Here is a 21,474-nt window from a genome sequence, read left to right as displayed (position 1 = left end):
CTCACCGTTAACACAGCGTGGACTGATGAGCCGAAACCAGGGCTTCAAATCGGCTCGGCGCATGCGCAAAACCACGAAGTAGCAGTTCTCGTTAAGGAGCAGAAATTATTACAACACCGGAGCCTCCTCCAACATAGTTTCTTGACGATGTGAAAGCAAAGTGATTTCACCTTTAATTTGAAGTGATCTGATGGAACCTTCTGAAAAACAACTTCGGTTTAAATCAAAACACACAATTCAGCAACAGTATTTGTGATGCAAAATGTTCACCCGTTCCAGGTGAACTGATCTGGCTGCACTGCCGTAGGTATGGTTGATGTCCCCACATTTTCTTGATTAACTGAAATTCCTCGAGCTAATATTTATTGCATGGCCACAGCTAGTAGTTTATACTCTCTTGGTCAGCGGTTTGTTGTTGTTTGCTTGTCTGGATCGTGTCCTTTTGGTCTGCTTCTTTCTGTGTTTTGGTTCACTTCCTGTTTTATTTTGAAAGAGCGACTTCCGTTTGAGTGTTTCCACCAACTGGGTTGAAGCTTGCTGCTTCCCCTTTTTGTGGCTTGTTGCTGTTGGTTATTTATTTATTTTTCTTACTCTGCCCTGCCCATTGCTGTTCATTGTAATTTTTTAAAAATAATTATTATTATTGTGGATTTACTTCCGGAATGCTTTTGCGACATCCTGCCCCGCAGCCTCTTTGGTTCGTTTAGTCTTTATTAAAGAAAATACTTCTTCACCCTCAGCTTTTAAGGCTGCTTTACATACATCGCCGACACAGACGCTCTGAGATGAAACATCACATCCATCAGCTCTCTAAAGTTTCTCCCTCCGCCTTGTAACCAGCTTTAAGGTGCATTACCGCCACCTTCTGTGTTGGCACGCACTGATCTGATTTGTCCGGTTTCCATTAGCCTACAGCAGGATAACCTTAAATCTTCCAGCTGTTCTGGGTCGTCTAACTCACATCAAACTCCTAAAGTTAGCACTATCTGACACGTTTTACCAGTAACCGTGTGTTACAGTGGGAAACGACAGTTTTTCCACCATCCAAAGTAGAAGTAATACGTTTCAATTTTCGACCACGCCGCCCTGAAATAAAGGATTGTGACCACATATCACCAGTTTCCTCTGTGGAAATCAAGACAACAGACTAGCAAGCTAACGCCTGCCACGTGTGGGCTTGGCCATAAGGAAACCACAGAGGTTTCATAATATTCTGTTGCTTCAATAATTTAAAAAACTGCCCTCAAAGATAACTGGGACCCAAAGAATAACGAAAATAAACTAATTAAAACGCGTGTTTTTTATATAGTTGTTATCATAGTTTTGATCTGGCCTTTTATGAAAGAAGCATCGCTTTAATATCGTAGCGGTTAAATTATTATTTAGCCGCGCACGGCTTCCGTAATTTATCCCCACATGTTAATTTAACACTTCCTTATATTTTTAGGCTACTGTTTTGACATTATGGCCATAACAGGTTAAATAAAGACAGCTGTTAAATGCAGTGGAGGAGAAAGCGCATCTTAAAATGTAATTTCTTGATCAGATACCTATTTTCCGTCATTGTACACAGACCTACTTTGAGTCCCTTTTTTTCTCCTTGCTCTTATGGGAGGGATTATGTGTACTTGCAGTACGCCCTTGTCTCTAAGACAAAGTTCAGGGTTTGTTCATCCAAACACATACTTCCTGTTTTAAGCCCCATAGTTTGATCATTGGCTGGTGTGGGAGTGCTGCTGCTGCATTCCCAGTCTATGTGCAACCTGCGTTTTCACGGAAATCTATCTGTTCCCTGCAGATATTGTTTTTGCGACAGTTTTGCTTGATTTCCATTAACGCTGCATCCGAGGTAACTTTAGTTTTAACAATGAAAATGACAATGTGTTTTGTTCTCTCGTAAAGATCTTAACAGTTCTTGAAGTACAGTTTCCTATCTTTCGCAGACTGAATGTTGCCTGCTTTGTCAAATTCGAGGTGATTTCTTTTTAAAACCGTGTATTACAACTTATTTATCTTCCTCAGTTATTAGAACAATGGACAAAGAAGCTGTGCTGACTGACATCTGGAAGTCGAAGGGTACACCCACGTTTCTAGGTGGAGAGCTGCCTGCCAGCGTGATCAACAGTGACAAGTACATTCCTGCACTAAGCACTGATGCTCGAGGCAACTCTCTTGATCGTGCCATCCGCACTGCTCTGTGTGATGAAATGAGAAGGGTTGCGCTCATAGGTCCGGAAGGATCAGGTAAAAGCACTGCTCTGCAGAAGCTTGTGGTCGACTGGGCAAAAGAAGCGCACCTGCAAAACTTCTCACACGTTTTCCACTTCGAGTTCAGGGAGCTAAATTCACTTGAAGGTGCTCTCACTTTGAAGACTTTGATCCAACACAATCATCATCGTGTCACTCCTGAGTCCATTCCTCTGGTTATAGAGAAGCCTGAGGATGTGCTGTTTGTATTTGACGGTCTGGATCAGTACCAGCACAGCCTGGACCCCTCCATCCACACCCTTTGCTCTGACCCCAGCCGAGCGGCCTCAGTGTCCTGCTTGGTGGCCAGTCTGCTCCATGGATCCCTGCTGAGAGGAGCTGCCTTTGTGGTGGCAACCAGGCCGACAGAAAGTCTGACGTTTTTCTCCGGCACACAGGTGGAGGTGTTGGGGTTCCTGAAGCCCCAGCGGGAGGCCTACTTTAACAGCTTCTTTACTGACCCCGCTGATGCCAGAAAAGCACGACTGCATATGGAAAGGACTCTAGGCTTTTATGACTTTTGTGCTTCTCCAAGATTTTGTTGGACAGTTTGTTCTATTTACAAGTATCTTATTGATTCTGGTGCAAATCTCCCTGAAACCGTATCTCAGCTGTTGGTGGATGTTCTGGTCCACCTGATTCAGACGCTCTCACTGAATCAGGCCCAGAGCCGAGCTCTTGTGTTGGCCCTCTGCAGGATGGCCTCTCACTGCTTTTTTGACGAACATTCAATCTGCGCCAAAGAGCACATTGATTTCTGTCTCTTACAACAGCCTCTTACTGCGGTTAATGCTCTTTTGCAAGTATTTGGTGACGTGGAGTCGGTCGCACGTACCTTTTCCTTTCACTCCCAGCTGATGCAGGAGTTTATTTTGGCCGTGGCTTTCTTTTTGGACAAGTCGACAGGTGAGGGTGTGGAGAGGATGCTGAAAAGGCATGAAGGTAAAGCAAAATTCCTGGATTTCTTCTTGTCCGGGCTCTCAGAGCCAACCCAACGCAGACCACTGGAGAACCTGCTGGGGATATTTGACTCTGATCAGATCAAGGATTACAAATGCTGGTTTAAAAGCAGCTCGAAGGAAACACTGAGGGGCTTCCACAGGGGCAAGCGCTACAGGTGCTTCCATCTGCTGCATCAAGCCCAAAATGAGAGTTTGGTCCGGGAGATCATGACTCCTTCAGCAAGACTAAGCATGGGCCACGAGGACCTGAGCCTCCAGGACTGTGCGGCTCTAAATTATGTCGTCACGTGCCTCGGTGAACTGGAGAGGCTGAGTCTGAACCGCACACATTTTACGGAAGAGATGGCAGAAGTCCTGGCTCCAACTGTGAGTCTGTCGCAGCAGATACTGTAAGCCAGAAATCGGTGATAAAAGTGAGCATCATCTGCGTGACGTGTTCAGTATCATGTGTAAAACTGATCGGCTGTGTTCCCCAGGTTATCACAGACCTCCTTCAGTACGAGAGCCGTCTCTCGTCTGGCTTCAGCTCTCAGCAGGGGAGTCGTCGGGGAGCTTCATCTCTCCAACTTGGACCTCTTGGATGAAAATTTGAAAATTCTCTGCACTGCTCTCAAAGACAGCAAGCTGCAGAAATTAAAGTAATCATCACCCAATTTTTTATTTCTTATCCTGCCTCTTTTTTTCTTTTTTTCATTCTGTTCTTGATATTTTGCTTTCAGTCTCCAAGTGTGCGAGCTGACGGGGGCGTGCTGTGAAAGCCTGGACTCTGTGCTGACCTCAGAAACCTCTCAGCTGCACATGCTAGAAATCAAATATAATGACATCGGGGATCTTGGCTTCACGACGCTGTGCAACGCCATGCGCAGTCCTCATTGCAGACTACAGGACCTCGCGTACGTACCTAAACCTTTGCATTTCACAAAGTATTTTTCCATTTCTCTGTTCTAAACCAAGCGTTTCTTTGTGATATTCAAACTCTTGCACTTTGTCTCGCCTGCTCATTTTCATTAAAAGCGTGCCAAAGTGCAGCTTGACTGCAGCATCCATGGGGGCTTGTGCAGAAGCTTTGTCTTCGGGTCACTCAAAATTGAGAAAACTGAAGCTGGAGAATAATTACATCGGTGACAGTGGAATGGAGGCCTTGTGCAAAGCCTTGCAACACCCACTTTGCAGACTGCAGAGTCTGTGGTAAGTCTCTTTCATAGTTATCAGTTTTGCAATCAGTGCAATGCAATAGTTTTTGGCTCATGATGCGATCAGATGAGATGGATTACTATCTTTTGTTTATCTCAGGTTGTTTTGTTGCGACCTGACTGCCGTCAGCTGCTCCCATTTGAAGGAAGCCTTGCTGTCAGATGGCTGCTTTCTGTTAGAGCTGGATCTGTCACTGAATGAGTTGGGCCAGGAGGGGGGACTGCTGCTCTGCCAAGGCCTGAGTCGACCAGGCTGTGCCTTAGAAAAACTCAAGTAGGTCACCTGCATTAGCAGAACAGACTGTTGACTTTCCGATGGGGAAAGTACCATCTCTCTCTAATATTTAGATAAATACTGATGTAAGCATTGATTTTACTCTGCTCCACCCTTCAGTTTGACGCGATGCGAGTTAACTCTGGCAGTCTTCAAGGAACTGGGCTCACTGTTGAAAAATGGGACTTGTCAACTCAAATCCCTGATTGTGGGTCTCAATAAAGTTGGAGACCATGGGGTTAAACATCTATGGGATGCTGTTGCACATCCAAGCTGCTTGTTGGAGAAACTGGAGTGAGTACACACACACAGGCAAAAACTCATCCCACACAATCGCCACATCGCGTTGCATCTGATTTAAATCTGTTTTCCAGCGTTGAAATGACCAAGCTGACGGATGCCTGTGTTGAAGACGTCTGTGCTGCTATAAGAGCAAGCAAGACTCTGAAGAAGCTGGAGATGAGAAACAACTCACTGACTGATGCCTCCGTCCCAGCACTCAACCAAGTGATGAAGAACAGCCACAATATGCAGGAGCTGGTGTAAGAGCTGAACCAGGAGACTTAATCTTTTTAAATACAGAAAGGCCAATTTGATAAGAATCTAACTGCTGCTTTTGCCTCCATCTCTTTCAGTCTGAGGTACAATGACTTCAGCGAGGATGTTTTCGACATCTTGGAGGAGTCCAACAAGATAACATACTGAGGAGTCCATTTATCTCCCAGACCGCTACAGGCCGGCACTCGTGATTTGATTTGCCAGCATTTAAAAGAAAGAAAAAAGTAGACTAATTAGACATAACATTAAAAGAACTTATGGACCACTTGAATAACGCAGATTTTCTACTGCGATGTTCTGCTTGGAAACCTCGGCTTCAGCATACATTTGGACGATACTTTGGCGAGTACCAACCTCTGAGACTTCATGAGAGACGAGCCACACCCTCGTTCCATGGCATCACTTTTCTGTGATGGCAACAGTCTCTAACAGCAGCACAGTGCACCCCAACATGCCTCAGAAACTGCTCTGGGACATCTCAGTTTTTTATTTTTCCCCCGCTGGCACAGGATCTGCAGGATGCAACACAACGAGCCGGTGTGGAGGTAGCCTACGAGATCTGTGACCAGTATCCAGGAGCCACACATTACATAACACCCCCACATGTCCATGCCCCAATGGGTGCTCACTCTATTGGGAGCTCCGGGGGAATCTATACAAAATCAGGCAACTGATTTAAGGTCATAAATATTTCCCAGTTTGATAAATCCTACCTGAAAATTAGGAAGATTACATATCCCTCAGCTTTAAACAATGACAAAAACAAAAACGCATGAGTTTCTGCACCAGTTCTTCCCTTTGAAAGTTCTCCATTCATTACATAATAAAGGAACTACAATCATCAGTGGTTTTGATGCTTTGGTCTTTTATTAACAAACTTTCAGATGTTTGCCATTTAGAATCATAAGCACACAAGAGAAAGCAGCACACTTAAGTGGAATGCATTTAATAGTAGATGCTGCGTTTTACAGCAGTGATATTTATTACCCATTTCCATTAAGAAAATCTATTTACATGCACCGGCAGTAGCATTGTAAGCACTTCTACAATCCTCACAAACACACAAACGTTTCAGTCTACTCCTCAAAAAAAAACAAAAAGCAGGTGTAAACTTCACATTGTAAACTCTCAGTAAAGGCACTTTAAAGTGTTCTGTATCAAAGTCCTCTCTTCATTTGAACATCTCAGCATATTTGTGAAAAAACAAAAGAAAAGAAGAGTCAATGGCCATGAGTTTCTCCATTATGGACACTAGTGCGGCCGCTGTCGTTCAGTTTTGGGGTTTGACTGGAGATTTTACCGTTACTGGAGGAAATGTCCTCGTCTGAGCTGCTCTCAACGTCACTGCGCTCATCTTTTGCCACCTATAAAACAAAAAAAACACAAATAAAACAGATTTTCTAACCGGCACAAGGAAACGAGACATTTAGCGTTAAAACGAGGCCAAAGGTCAATCAATGCCAGCTGCTCTAACCATGCTAAAACAGAACAAAATAAAACATCCTGACGATAAGCTGGGCATCGTCAACATCATAGATAAACACTAAACACAACCTACAGTTGCAGACAAGGGGAATATTTGCAGGTTTTTAGACATAAGCAGCCATGAAAAAAAGGGAGATTTCAGCCAGAGTTCTCACTGGTCACCCTTTGCATAACCAGGTGAGTCATGAGTCCAATTTCAACCAAAGAAGTGGACAGATACTCCTCTGAGCAGGGAAATACTATTAGCATACCTACAATTGTTTCGCACGCATTCACCAGAAAAACCAGACCCACCTTTCCCTTGAAAATGGCTTTGATAGCAATGCGAGCGATGAGGTAGAACCAGATGATGTGAAGAGTTTGCAGAACCAGCAGGAACCCATTCAGCAACCACCAGGCCCGATACGGCCCAATGATCTCCCAGCTCTCAAACATGACACTGTAAATAATCCTACAACAAATACACAAAGCAGACATGTGTCCAGAGAAAATGTGCTCAAATATTTGAATGTGCAACAAGCCGTCAACACCGTGCTATTAAACTCTCACCAGAAAGGAAAGATGACAAGTCGAGTGAGGAAAAAGCTTATGCTGAACACCACAAACAGGCCGTCGCATAGCCTCTGGTACTTGGCATAGTTGGCCAACTTGGCTGCCTTGGAGTGAATAAAACATTAATGATTGACAACAATAAACTGTCAAACCAAGACCTCAATGTCGCAATTTACAACAGTGACATCGTGTATTTTCATACACGTTTCCTGCAGAACTTTAGATTTGTCACAGATACAGTAAGCAGCCGTTGAAAACTTCTAAACACACATTTGCTTACCTCTAGAAAGATGTCCGATGCATCATGCGCACACATGACCAAGGTGCCAGCTCTGAGCATGTTGTTGCCGTAGGAGAAAGTGATGAGGAATATGGTGGCCAGGTGGTGGACAAGCATGATGACGAAATCCTGTCACCAGCAAAATAAAGGGAGAGGCAAGTTCATTCCAATGGAAATCTATGCAAATTGCAGCTAAATCAATGAAGACGCTCTTCGTAGCAACACAAAAAGACCTTAAAGACGTATTATACTCTTTTCCATTTGGAAAAAGTGACCACAGATAAAGGTCATTTAAAAGCAGATGTCACATGTAAATTAGAGGCAGGGATTCTCCAGGAGACGTCAGTGATTAGAACGTGTCCCATTTAAATTTCTGACGCCCTGATTTCGCTTCGACATCAATGAGAGTGGTGCCTTCTAAGAAAGGTCGCCCGTGCCTGAGAGCCTCCATTTAAAAATAATTCAGAATCACTTTAAACCAAGTAATTCCACTTTTAGTCACAGTATCCAAGAGCTGCATCAAGTTCACTTCAACACGTTCCTCTTCATCAATATGCAGGCCTCTGCAGCCAATTCAGGACAAGAACTACTCTCCATTGTATGCAAAAAGATGTCTCAATAAAGTTTAACATTTAATCAAATTACCAGCAGGTAATACCTGCAACTGACGTGGGCAATGCATCAGCAGTCAGACGGGATTTGCCTTGGAAAAAAGCAATTGTTGGAATAATGTGCTCTGCACAGACTAATCACAGATAGGGTTATCTAGCCAAAGTGCACGCAAGGTTGGTGAATAAAATGCCAAAAGTCAGCTAATGTCAGGTGGAAAAATGGTCTCAATTGCCTATACGAGCTAATTTCAGCTATACTTGGCAATAGTAGCATTGAAGTCTCAGAGAGGTTGTATTCAGGTGCATCACCTTCATTTACAAGCATGTTTCCAAAGAGGCTCAAATGTTTAACGAAATATATAAAAAAAAAAGACATTTTTCACATGATTCCAAGTATGTATCCATATGGCATCGTGGCTTAATGTTATATGCTGATAACAGCTACTAATATGACACTTAAAATATAAACAATGTCAACAAACATAACAAAAACAGGTGGAAAAAAAAAGCCAAAAGGCTGCGACACAACAGGCTTTAAGCGAGACCATCGCTGTTGACTCACCTTGCGTTTAATGTCTGTGAACTGGGAGAGCATCAGGGACCAATAGAAAGCCAGCTCAGCAACATAGTAATTGTACTGTCCAGGACTCAGAGGCTTTGTGGGGGGGGTGAAGCAGACACACCTTTAACAAACAGGTAGCTACACTGACCAGCCAACAATAAAGTGCTGGACTGGTAAGAGCAGTCATAGGGAACATGAGGCTTGTGCAGGGAATCAATAAAACAACAACAAGTATTCACCTGAAGAGGGTAGTTGTGCCAGCACTGTCTCGTATCCCACATCCACGGTGACTAACAGGCATGGATCAGACACAAAGTGAATTTAGTTGCACATTCATTCATTTCAGATCTCTCATCACAAGCTAACGTTTTACAGCTCAACTTGAGCTCTCCGATAATACTGCATGCAGTATGGAAGCTCAGCTTACCACCCACAAATGGCAAATGGCATAGATAAAAATCCCCAAGTAGAAGCTGAATCGCCACCTGAAGTGATGGAAAGATATAGACGTAGAAAATTAGGAAGTATTTTCTCAGGCTGCGTATAAAACGTCACATGTTCACACTGAGAATTCAAGCATTTCCTAAGTAGCATGAACTAGACTTTAAGAATTTATACATGTATATTTTTTAAAACATATGTTACAGATGATCAGTGTATGTGATGAAGGAATTAGAACATGATTTTGATCGATCTGTCACCAACTGGCTGCTTGTTGACTCATTTTAGAGTTCCTGTGTGGTGTGAATGCAGCCGTGAGGTATCTAGGCCATCTGGAAACTGTTTGGTCCTAAAACACCGTTCTACGCCGCAGTGCTGTTGATTCTGCACTCATTTTCTGTTGTGCACATGACACAAAGGTGAAGTAGAACCTCTGTGGTGACCTACATGCTCTCACAGAACTTTTTCTGCATGCTGGGCCGGTCTTGGGTCCGACGGACACGAAACCATCTTTGTATTTTTCTTTCATCCCAGTCCAGCCGCTTGGACAGTTCCTCCAGTTGCCTCGAGTCGGGACACTAAGAAGGACGATATGGGACAACCATGAAATGACTTGCTTTTTCCAAAGTTTGCCTGTTGAAACACGATACCAACAGGTATTTTGGTCACACACCAAGTAGCATTTACTGAACATATCATTAGGCCTGTGGTGGTGTGTACCAAAGCAATAACACCAGGAACATGCGATGTACTACAGAACAAGCACAGGCCTATATACCGTTTTGGACTGATACAGTCTTTCCAGGGCAGCATTGGGCTGAGCTCGCCGAAGCACTCCCGCCTGAATCTGAAGTATGTGGGCACAGGGCTTGGCCACTAGCCTGAGTACACACAGACAGAGGGACAAAAAAGAGAGGGCGGGGACAAAAACATGTCAATGGCAGTCAAACTTTAAGACTTCAACTTACATGAACTGCAAAGCTTTCACCGTTTGCTCACAAAGAGGCAGAGTTACCTCTGACACAACTCAGTCTGTTGGTCTTGAGGGGAGGAAAAGAGCAGAGCCGAAGCTATACGGGAGACACGGGGCTGCGCTAGAAGTCCTGGAGAATGTAGCACCTAGTCTAAACAGAGCACGATGAGCTGTCATGTGAGAAACTTTCTGTGGGAGGGATAACTCCGACTAAAACACTGATGTGTGTCACAAGATTATCCGGTAGAGCTAGCCAGAGTTTAGCTAAAAACCCAGAGCCTTTTATAGCATGTCAACTCGTCTATCTGGAATACTTTGTGCATATTCCAACCAGAGTGAATGACTAGCAGTAAAACAAACAAAAAAAAGTCTACTGGGCTTTAGTTTTCTGCTTTATTGGTCACTTTACCCCAAACAAGAAAGTTAGGGTCATGTTCATAACCCCTAGTTATGAAAACAAAAAAAAGGGGAGGACTTTTTCCACTGAGATTGAGAAAGAGTGTGTGTGTTTTAAATAGCTACCCTGCCAGACCGGTAAGCATCCTGTTTTCTGTGGTCACACAAAGAATGATGCTAATACTATTTTCCCTTTGAAGAGCAAAGTACACATTTCAAGTCAATGAAGTCATTTTAAAGTGTCAGCTCACAGGAATGCTGACACACTTGAACTAAAGGTTACAGCAAAAGCAACAACTGTGCATTCTGTATAGATATATAGATAGAGATAGATAGAGATATAGAGATAGAAAGTTATCAATCAACATCCCTGAGAGTGGCAACTTGTACAGTTCCACTTCCCATTTTTGTTGCTTTGTTTAACTTTTGTCAGCGTAAAGCATAGTTGCCACATAAACCAATGGACTCCCACACAACAAGCTCCCAAGAAGAAGAAGAAGAAGAAGAAGAAGTCGTAGTCGCAGAAGAAGAAGAAGAAGAAACCAACGCTGTTCCAAAACAGAAAAACAAACAGGGGTCTCGTTTACCTTTCAAAAAGCTGCCTTATCAGTAAAACTCCCACAGCCAGAGGTAGAGCATACAGTATGTGCCTCGGTCTGGGATACTCGGTTCCAGGTGGTGGATGCTCCACATTTGCCCAGGACACATTTTCGGGAAGCCAAAACTTCTCACTCCAAATCCAAGCGGAGATAGAGGAAGTCATCGGTAAGCAGAAAAGTTCAGCAATGGCAAGCAAGCTAAGCCTGGAGAGTCACTTGGAAGTGAAGTCCTGCCTCCTCACTACAGCCCTCCTCTGAGGAAGCATCACTTCTACTCAACTCTTTTCTCTGTGGAGACTTAAAGCTTGACACGCAGCTGTGGCGGACAGGAAACACCCACCGCAGTTAAACGTAGAGGTATAATACGTGAAAAGTGCACAGGTTTTTTAGTTTTTCTTCCCCTTTCTCTTTGCGGCAGCGTGGATGTGTTTAATTAAACATGCAGCCGTGTCGGGGAGTCAAAGGCCGCCAGAGATAGCTGACTATAAATACGCCAAACAGACGCCTCCAGTTAGCGTTTAAAGTGCCTTGATTAGCTTAGCCGAGTTAGCTTGTTACAGCCAATTAACGTTAACCCCACCGCGGGATTGCGACTGAAAACAAATATCTATTATTAACTATTGTTCATAGTTAACTGAGAACCCGGTTGAAGCTAGTTTTACAACAGTAGTTGCCTGTGTTTTTTTTTTTTAAAATGCAATAAAGTGTGACTTGTTAATGAGTAACTTTTGTTCTGTTCTTAATTCTTACAGGATTACCAGCTGTGTTACTAACTTTCAGCATAGCTTGCTTGATGAAAGACTAAACTTTTCTCAGCATGCTAGAATGAAGAAAATTGACACTTTTTATTATTATTATTATAAAATCTACACTGATTATTGTGATTAAACAGTGAAACAGCCAACAGGCTTAAAACAAACAGAAGAAGACTCAGATTAGCTTCAAAATTAGCATTCCTGTGACAAATATGTGAAAAATGTTCATAATGGCTGAGCAAAATTTGCCTCTATTTGTAGTAGTAGTAGTAGTAACTTTTATTTAACCAGGCAAAAATAGCTAAGAAAGCATTCCTATTATGGCAATGGCCTGGTAGGAGGCAAAAGACCTGCTACACGGCAAAGGGAAATGTAAATGTAATTTATTTCTACAGCCCTGTACAACAGTCCATTTCGGTACTAAAGTGCTTTACAGCAGATAATAAATAAAGAAAAGAATAAGTACAAAACAATAAAATAACAGTAAACGCAATAAAATACAGCAAAATTGAATAAGATAATATAAAAGAGTCACCATTCTACTGGGTATTAAAAGCCATCTGAAATAAGTATGTTTTTAGCCTAGATTTAAAGAGGAAAGGGGGGGGGGGTATGACAATAAATTAAAAAATATATAATAAAAGCACATATGACAGTGGTGACAATAGAGACCAAAAGTCTGACATGACATACACAGAGAGATAGATAATTTGACCTAGATTGACAGATAGTAATGTGAAAGCAGTGAAACTAAACAACCATATAAAGTGGAACCAAACAGCAAAAAGGAGCTGAAAGGTGACGGGATCAGCTTTGGCTGGGACAGCTGCAGGTATGCTTTAGGGATTTTGATATGACATGTTTAAAGTAGTTGACAGAAACAAGAGTTTGTAGCTGTCAGGTCTGTTTGAAGGCAAGTTCAAGCTAAAATACACACGTTTCTTGGCTATACAATAAATAGTAAATGAGCTAAACACTGCATATGGATTATCTCTGCACAGCTTCATTCTCAGCATGTCATTAAGCATTAAACCCAAAGGTCAACAGATTTATAGGGGTAATCAGGTGTCCCATAGGAGATAACAGCAGAGAACATGGATGCTGCACACATGGCTCACAATGCCCGGACCTACTCTGTGTCATCCTGTGGATTTTTTACATCAGTACCAACCGGCCACAGAGCAGCTCAGCACCCTGAACAAAACCTCTCTGTGTAAGCATGCAGCTGCAGCTTCCGAGATGCCCTACACGGATACATGACCCAGTGTGGAGGGGCTGAAGACAGGCACAAAATGAAGGGGGGGTCCTGTGTTGGAGGAAGAGCTTCTCACTTACCTCTAGACCAGTATTTGGATCGCTTTTCAGGCGTTTGTCTGTTTACTTTATGTTGATGTGTGCCGTCCTGGGCTCCAGTCCACGAATAGCAGGGCGGTTTGGAAGGCAGTGCGTGTCATCCCATTAGTGCCCCCCTTTCACAGCTTGGACTGTTCCATTTCACATCTGAAAAGAATCTGATAGTTGGGGAAGAGTTGTTCATGTCAGGGACTGCTGTAGCCTCAGCACACAGAACACTGTTGCTCCTGGATCACACAAGGTAACATTTTATTCTTCGCCTTGCTTTTAGTGGATAGTCTGTGATAGACCTGAAGGGAAATGTCTCAGCAGCTCAGTGCAGCTGCCCCTTTTAGAAGGGCTCATGTGCTCATAGATGAGCGTGCAGTTTTGTGTTTACCTTTAAGGGCTCTCAAATCTGTTTTTCTTTTACATTTCTGTTTGATTTAAATCTGTATATTTGTGACATTCTGCCAAGCTGTTTTTCCTTTCTTTCTTATTCTAAACAGATAAGCAAATGGATCAAAAAGAGCTGAGTGATCCTCTGAACAATGTGTCATTGATCAAAGGTAACCCTGCACTGCTATTCATTCATTTTCTTCTCTTCCGTACGGACAGAAATGATTTAAATGAATAACTTGGCCCTGTCTTTTTAAGTGAACGTGCTGAAGTAGAAAACAGCATGAGTCACACCTGAGATCAGTGTTTGGACATACGAGGACAGTTAGTTGGCTTTAGAGCTTACAGCGCTGGCAGTGGCCTTGTTTTGGAGGCTGAGCTCTCTTTTCCCCAACAGCTTATTATAGGATGGAGTCCCTCTGACTGAGTGCACTAATGTGCGTTCGCTCTGGCATTTCAGTGACTAATTAAAACAGAATGTTGTGGAGGATAACGCAGTGAGGGTCCCACACAGATGATCTAAAAATCAGCCGGGGCATTCATGTCAAAATGCATAAGCACATTGGTGAGTGAATCCATTTTTCATGATGAATGAATTTGTAATGCCAGGGAGCACAAGGCAAACAGTGTCCTTTCGGGGGGAATCGGCCACCTACGGCTGATTTTTAGAGCTGAAATTTAATGTTGCTTCTGAGCAGTTTGAAAGAGAAAATTGTCAGCATTGAGTTGAGCCGTGCTAAGGAACAGAGAGCGAGTAAAGATGCACCACGATGGCTGGAGCCCTCAGCACATGAGCTAAAAAAAGACTTTCTCCTACATTTTTTTCTGTCGTCACTTGAGGCAGCGTGACGCGCAATATTCTCCACTAGTCCACTGTGAGGTATTTTTACACATGGACTAATCCCATTACTACTTTATCAGGTGTCACTCTATTGCACCAAAAGGCATAATGGCTGTTGTAGCTAATGTTTCTAAGGATAGAGTGTTGCACTCTCAGCTGAAACATCATTTAACCTTCCTGCTGTCTTCAGAGAGCATTCATCTTTCAAACAAAGTGGACACAGACAAAGTATTTACAGTACAGGGAGCCCACTCACATTCTGCCTCTCACTCATACATATGCATACATGACGGAGCACACAGCCTTTGTCTGGCACACAGCAGGGTGGTCATGTGTTTGAGTCAGAGGGCGTCGCCAGCCCCCAGCCTTTGTCTCATGCTCGATCATTTCAGGGACATCTATCAGTGCATCTGATAGCACCATCAACTGTGTGTGTGTGTGAGTGGAATATTCAACATGTGCTCTAGACTTAGTGACATCAAAGTTTTAATAACAACTGCCACATTTCATGACCATCCGAGCCCCGCGATGTGTCCATTTATGGTGCACATGCTTGACCTGTCCTGCCTGTTGCTTTTGGCCTTCAGCAAATGCTCAGTCTGAGATGAGATCATCTCTTTTCCAAGCTGTGGTAGATTAGGGGATCGAGATATTCACTGGGCATTTGTGGAGCTGTTTTCACCTCCAGGGAACACAACAGCCCCTTGACAACGTTGGCAAGACCATTCCCTTTGTGTGTTGTTTAAAGTTAAATGCTATTAATGAGCAATGTGGATGTGCCAGAGACTCGAATGTGGCTGTGATGATGGACAGTTTGGTTTAAAACTTGGATAGAAAATGCAGATAAGTGCAGTTGTGTCTATTTCTGGGGTAGCAATTAGTTTATGTAATAGGCCATTTCAATATCTTGGGAAATCATCCAGCAGCCCTGGTTAAAAGTGAATTAACATGGTGGAATTTTTTGTTAACTTTGTATTTCTATGGTTACCGACTCCATCATTAGCCTGACCTGCCGTACGTTGCATTCCCGCGTATCTGTATGTGGCCTGTTGACCTCTTACCGCTGCACATTCATGTGATGAAAATGGATCTTATTCACGTGGGCTCTTTATATATCAGATGACCTGACAAGATCAAACATGGGCTCCTCTGGTGACTCAGAAAAAGTGATTCAGCGACTGAATGATGAGCTTCGCGAGGCCCGGGAGCTCGCTAATAAGGACAAATATAAGTTAATGGAGCTCCAAGGTAAGACGTCATGACGTTTTGTGATGTAGACACGTCTCCACACACAGTTAAGTCCACATGATGCAGATAAATCTGTTTTTATTTTGAAGGAGTCCTTGAGGAAGAGCGTAAAGAAAATAAACAGCACGCTGGTGAATCTGCAAAACAAGTAAAACATCTTCAAGGTACATTTTTTTGGTGTTTGTGGATTTGTTTCTGTTCTGTTACCCAGAGTAGCAGATTTATAAATGTCACCACTGCTTATCTGAGCTCTGACCTCGGTTTGGACAGGCCAGCTGCAGCAGCTCCAAGATGAGATGGGCGCGCTCAGACAGCAGATGGATGACTCCTCCGGTTCACACGGTGAGCTTCAAAGTGCACGAGATGAGGTGAAGTCGCTGAAACGGGCCCTGGAGGCAGCCACTGCCGAGCGGGACCAGGACGTCGCTGCTATTCAGTCTAACCTGGCAACTGTCTCCAAAGATCTGGACAAGTGGCGTCAGACTGCCAACAAGTACGAGCGTGAGATCGACAACCTGCAGCGTGACTTACAGCAGCAGAGCAAGCAGTGGCAGAAAACAGCTGAAATACAAGGTGCAGCACGCTGAAACTGTCTGACAGAAGCTAACACGATAGCTTGGAAAATGTACGATAGATGCAACTTACAACCTTTAACCTTTGGTTTCATGGTGCTGTTTATTCCAAAAGGATTTGTCTTAAAGAACTAATTTTCCTGAGTTAGGCACTGGTTGTAGTACTTGATTTATATTAAAATAACTTCCTTCCCTACTTAAAAAAGAGATGCTAAGCAGCTCCACGCTATTTATACGTTTTGTTTCTTCTCACGTGTCTTCATATTCAGTCGCTCACGTTTTCCCCTTCCAGCCAATGAGCTGCAGTCCATGCAGGTGGAGTGCAATGGTCTTCAGAGGGAGTGCTCCGTCCTGCGCTCTGAGAAACAGGACATGGTGAACAAGCAGCAGAAGGAAAAGAGCAGTCTGCAGAGTGAGTGTGCCTCTCTGAGGGCGGAGAAGGAGGAACTCCTCAAGAGTCTCCAGAAGGAGAAGGCCAGCCTGCAGAGCGAATGTGCAGCACTGCGCAGTGAGAAGGAGGCAGTGGTGCAGACACAGCAGCAGCTGGAGAGAGACCTTGTCAGGTCAGTGCACTGATTTCCTTTACCCAGGGTGCAGCTTCTCCCCCACCTTTGTGTGTCTTCTGTCCCATTTGCTTGACTCAGCTGCAGTTAGTTTAGCTGTACAGTATACTTTTCACATCTTCATCCTGTCATCCATCACATATTGATGTGTTTTTGATAGTTTGCAAGGCCAGAATGCCGAGCTGAGCGGCAGCCTCAGAGCCGTTGAGCAATCCCAGCAGGAGTTGGAGAAGAGGCTGGTGGCCTTGCAGCTGCAGCACGAGCAGGACAACACCAAGCTGCAAACCCAGCTGGACGAGGCAGACGGCCGCAGCAAGGCACTGCAGAGAGAGGTATGCTCCCAAAGGGCCGAGCCTGTCTGCGTTGGATAGATGTTGCTCAGTCTCAGCTGTAACCCACTGATCTGTGAGCAGAATCTGAGGAGTTCTGTGTGCAGAGCAGGTCCAGATGGGAGGACTGCAGGTGTCCTGCTGACCACATCTTGCAGTATTAATGACATTTCCTTCGTGGAATCTCTTGAAAGCAAATCAGTTATACGTCTTTGGACAAAATCATAAGAATTTATGACGTTGTGTGCAGCAACAGTAAGTTCATGCAAGAACGTATATAACTGAATAAAGAAAAGTCCATTTCTTCAAGGGTTACGGTTAGTCTACTGTAGACTCATTTTAAGAGTGACTATTGACCTTGAATTAAGTAGCATTTAAATAGAAACATGCTTTGGCATAACTCTGCCACTGCTGATGATCAACCTTCATCGTCTCGTTTCATCAGCATGTGGAATATATTGATAAGTTATCGAATATCAAATACGTAAGTATGTGAAATCGATGTATTTCAGGACCATTTCAAGCTCCTTCGTGCTTGCAGCTGGATTTTATGTGAGCATGAGTGGAAAGAGTTGAATTAATGATTTGCAACAATGAACAGTAGCAACTTTGTTTGGGTTACCTGCCTACTACTATTATCTTATTTTTCTTATTTCTTCCCCAAAATAAGAGACTCTGCCTCTCTGAGCTGCTCTTCACCTGTTCAGTCTTGTTACACCAAACTAATCGATTGGAATGTATTTTAGTTCCAACTTTCTTCAGACGTGTTGCTGCCCTCAAATTCACGATGAGCTATTTTTTTGTGAAATAGAATAATGTCTCATTTTCAACATTTGGTTGTACAAGTGATGGACATTTACAGATGTGAGGATATACAGATGTGGACATTTACAGATGTGAGGATTTACAGATGTGGGCATTTACAGATGTGGATATTTACAGATGTGGACATTTACAGATGTGGACATTTACAGATGTGAGGATTTACAGATGTGGACATTTACAGATGTGAGAATTTACAGATGTGAGGATTTACAGATGCGAGGATTTACAGATGTGAGGATTTACAGATGTGGACATTTACAGATGGGGGTATTTACAGATGTGAGGATTTACAGATGCGAGGATTTACAGATGTGAGCATTTACAGATGTGGGCATTTACAGATGTGGACATTTACAGATGTGGGCATTTACAGATGTGGGTATTTACAGATGTGAGGATTTACAGATGTGAGAGTTTAGAGATGTGGGTATTTACTGATGTGGACATTTACAGATGTGGGCATTTACAGATGTGGACATTTACAGATGTGGGCATTTACAGATGTGGACATTTACAGATGTGGGTATTTACAGATGTGAGCATTTACAGATGTGGACATTTACAGATGTGGGTATTTACAGATACGAGAATTTACAGATTTGAGGATTTACAGTTGTGGAGATTTACAGATTAATATCAGGAAATCTGTCTTTCAATAACTCTTTTAATCTGAAACACTTTAAAACTTCCTCCTGGCAGACATCGTGCATCTGCTGGTGCTTTTTCTTCTTCTTCTTTTCCTCCCAGTATGGATTATCTGGAGAGATCAAGATCATCCAGTTTTGTAACACTGAGACAGGGCTGGCATTGTTGGAGAGGAAGTCTGAAGCACATTCATTCATCCCAACCTGGGGCTGCTCTTTGTCTCTGAATGAAAAAGCAAAAAGTACTCTAAGCTTTCATTTGCCCTCATTTGTTAGCACAAATGCAAGCTTGGAAACAGGACAGCGCTTGTGGGACAGATCTACGAGGTTTACCGTGGCCCTTAAGTGGAAGAAATATTTTCTCTGAAGTGTTATCCAAAATAAATCTGATAATTTGCTTCATGCAGTACGAGGAGGCCCAGACTGAGCTGTCAGACCTAAAGGAAAAATACGAGAAGACCGAGCAGGAAAAGCAGTCGGTCACAGACCAGCTTGAGGAATGCAAAGCCGGCATGAAGGAGTTGCAGGAGAAGGGATCGAAGGTGAGAGCTGATCTGAGACACTCCACACAAAGAGGAAGGCATTGTTTTCCACGTGTCGTGTAATTGCATGCAACTGACCAATACTGTTTGAAGATACTGTTACGACCTGCTATTCAGAATATTCATTTCTTTAAAACAAAAGCAAACATTTTAGGACCGTGAGTTTGCTTCAACAGGATGACGTAAACATCTGTTTTATTCTGTGAAATATCTCGGGCACGAAATGCGAATCGCTTGCCAAGCTTTCATCCAAAGTCTTTAAACGTTGCTCCTGTGGATCATTCACACATATGGATTCAGAGAGCTGGGCCAGACCCAAAAAGTCACCAGGAACCCTCCAGGAGGAAGTCCTGGCAGGCATGGCCCAACTGCAGCTCCAACAAACAGCGCTTTGAATATTTCCATCTCAGATACTGGAGCGAATTCTAATCAGGCAGCTGAAAAAGGTTAAAACAGGTTCCCGAGGGGCCGTGTACTACCAGCTACTTTGCATCCATATGTGAGAAGCCACTGTTGTACTTAGACAGATGTATGATTTAAAGATTGCTATAAACGGCAGTTACAGACTATTAATAAAGCTACGCCCAAACAAAGTATGTCCCATTTCAGTTGATTGCTATAATATCCCTTCCCTTCTGTAGACCTCCCTATTGCTGCCTGTTCAAGCCATAGTCATCGGCCTTTTCCTGGCTTTGCTGTATTGGTGCTTCGGCGCATTGTGGTAGTAAGGTACACAATACTCCTGTCGAGTCGGCCTACATCTTTCATTTTCATCAGTGTCTTCCAGATCATTGCATGACTTACTCGGGTTTTCCCTCATTTCCCAGAATGCCTTCCTTTGTGGAAACTCTGAAAATTGTCATCTCAGAAGCCTAACCTCTCTAATCATGCAGTTCCAACATCTGACATTTGCTTGTTCTGTCTGAGTGGCTGACGCCTAACAACTGTTCCTCTGAGCTGGCTTTGACGATGCTTATTTTGTGTAAATTTCATCCTCTACCTTACCTTGATCTCAGTTATTAGCTCCCGCTGTCAAAGCTTCGGCAATTCTTTGGATGGGAGATTTTATCCGGTGATAAAGCTCCAGTTTTCCACTTATTTTCAGAAGCCATGGATGATCTGGGGGCCTGCGGTTGCTGTAGCTCTAACAGCTGTGACTGCTGCTGTGCTCTTCAGGACCTGAGGGCAACTCATTCAAAAACACACACACACACACACACGTGCAAGTAAACCCATCATCGTCCTCAGATGTCCACACTTGGCTCCCTTCTCATATCTGCACTGTTAATTAGGAGGGTTTGTATTTAACTGTTTAATTCTTAAGATGCTCTATTTTAGATGGCGGAGACTTTAATAAAAGAATGTCAGTTTTGTGTGCAAATCAGTAAGTCTGTATGTCTGTCATTCGAAGGAAACACGGTCAGGTGATAAGTTTTATCCATTAATGAATGTAAAAAATGCTCTTTACATTTGACTAATTTCATTCAAATACATAGAATATTTTTGGGTGGATCTCTACATGTAGCACATCCATGTGATTATTAGAATAATGTAAAGAGTTCAAAACTGTCTCCATAACAGCCTGTTTTGGAGTGCATAATGAATGCAGTGGATGGTTGTGGGTGGCAAGGCTAAAATTCTGTTGGCAGAAGTATTACCAGCGTGAAAATAGGTTGGATGAGAATGATTTGCATCGTTAAACAGAACCACTGTTTCTTTCACTGATTGAGTTTTTCGACAGTCCTTTCTGTGCATGTGTGACTTTTCTTTTCATTCTTCCTCCTGACCTGTGATGATAAGCTGTAGATAACCTTAAGACGTTTGTTCCTTCGTGTTCGAGCTACTGGCTGCTCAGAAACAGCTCGGATCGCAGCTCTACCTCCGCAGCAGGAGGACAAAACAAAGTATTGTGCCACTGCAAGATAAGATATTATTCAACTCTTGTATCCAAAAAGAAGTCGATACAGCATCCTACACATTAATCTATGTGTATTGCACCACACTTTACCAATAGCCAATGCAAGAAACCCATATACTACTTCAAATGTTGGTTTATATTGCTTAAATGTTTACTTTGTATAAGTTTGTGAATAATCCAAGACTTTATCTTAAAATAGATTAATGAAAACATGTTCATTTGGGGGAATAATTTTGTATTTCCACAGTTCTATGTGAAAAGTTTGAAAGAGATTGAAAGCTGCAGTGTCTTGGACTTAAAGATTTTATACATTTAGTAACTGTTCTAAAAGTGTAAGAGTAACCTGTTGCACCTTACTTTTACCACCCACGTG

At 43.1% G+C, this 21,474-nt stretch overlaps 3 protein-coding genes across 5 annotated transcripts; 2 read left to right on the top strand and 1 right to left on the bottom strand.

Annotated features, from left to right (window-relative positions):
• The first annotated feature begins 1,759 nt into the window (after window positions 1-1,759).
• LOC140272375 (NACHT, LRR and PYD domains-containing protein 12) lies at window positions 1,760-6,239 on the top strand. Its single transcript, XM_072367797.1, has 9 exons — window positions 1,760-1,849; window positions 2,023-3,598; window positions 3,686-3,847; window positions 3,929-4,102; window positions 4,224-4,397; window positions 4,503-4,676; window positions 4,797-4,970; window positions 5,051-5,218; window positions 5,312-6,239. The coding sequence occupies exons 2-9, from the start codon at window positions 2,034-2,036 to the stop codon at window positions 5,379-5,381; spliced, it is 2,661 nt and encodes an 886-aa protein (XP_072223898.1). The 5' UTR covers window positions 1,760-1,849; window positions 2,023-2,033; the 3' UTR covers window positions 5,382-6,239.
• On the bottom strand, window positions 6,080-11,423 carry LOC140272382 (ceramide synthase 5-like). Its single transcript, XM_072367809.1, has 10 exons — window positions 11,122-11,423; window positions 9,944-10,046; window positions 9,613-9,743; window positions 9,152-9,209; window positions 8,964-9,014; window positions 8,725-8,817; window positions 7,552-7,680; window positions 7,269-7,375; window positions 7,014-7,170; window positions 6,080-6,598 (listed from the first exon to the last, which is right to left on the bottom strand). Exons 1-10 carry the CDS (start codon window positions 11,295-11,297, stop codon window positions 6,455-6,457), a joined length of 1,149 nt encoding a protein of 382 aa, XP_072223910.1. The 5' UTR covers window positions 11,298-11,423; the 3' UTR covers window positions 6,080-6,454.
• Window positions 11,424-11,465: 42 nt separating this feature from the next.
• On the top strand, window positions 11,466-20,567 carry slmapb (sarcolemma associated protein b). 3 transcript variants are annotated; one of them, XM_072367807.1, is made up of 10 exons: window positions 11,466-11,490; window positions 13,730-13,789; window positions 15,580-15,708; window positions 15,798-15,872; window positions 15,979-16,281; window positions 16,573-16,843; window positions 17,004-17,175; window positions 19,049-19,183; window positions 19,825-19,912; window positions 20,289-20,378. In XM_072367807.1, exons 2-9 carry the CDS (start codon window positions 13,738-13,740, stop codon window positions 19,906-19,908), a joined length of 1,221 nt encoding a protein of 406 aa, XP_072223908.1. In that variant the 5' UTR covers window positions 11,466-11,490; window positions 13,730-13,737; the 3' UTR covers window positions 19,909-19,912; window positions 20,289-20,378. The 3 variants fall into 3 exon arrangements, with proteins under 3 accessions (XP_072223908.1, XP_072223907.1, XP_072223909.1); XM_072367806.1 differs by lacking the exon at window positions 11,466-11,490 and adding an exon at window positions 13,309-13,482; XM_072367808.1 differs by lacking the exons at window positions 11,466-11,490; window positions 19,825-19,912 and adding an exon at window positions 13,309-13,482 and having other exon boundaries at window positions 20,289-20,567.
• The last annotated feature ends 907 nt before the right edge of the window (window positions 20,568-21,474 follow it).

This window comes from Leuresthes tenuis, unplaced genomic scaffold, assembly GCF_036924035.1.
Source record: "Leuresthes tenuis unplaced genomic scaffold, fLeuTen1.0.hap1 SCAF_16, whole genome shotgun sequence".
Taxonomy (NCBI): domain Eukaryota; kingdom Metazoa; phylum Chordata; class Actinopteri; order Atheriniformes; family Atherinopsidae; genus Leuresthes; species Leuresthes tenuis.
Note: the sequence above shows the minus strand (reverse complement) of the source record. Positions and strands in the feature narration are given on the sequence as shown.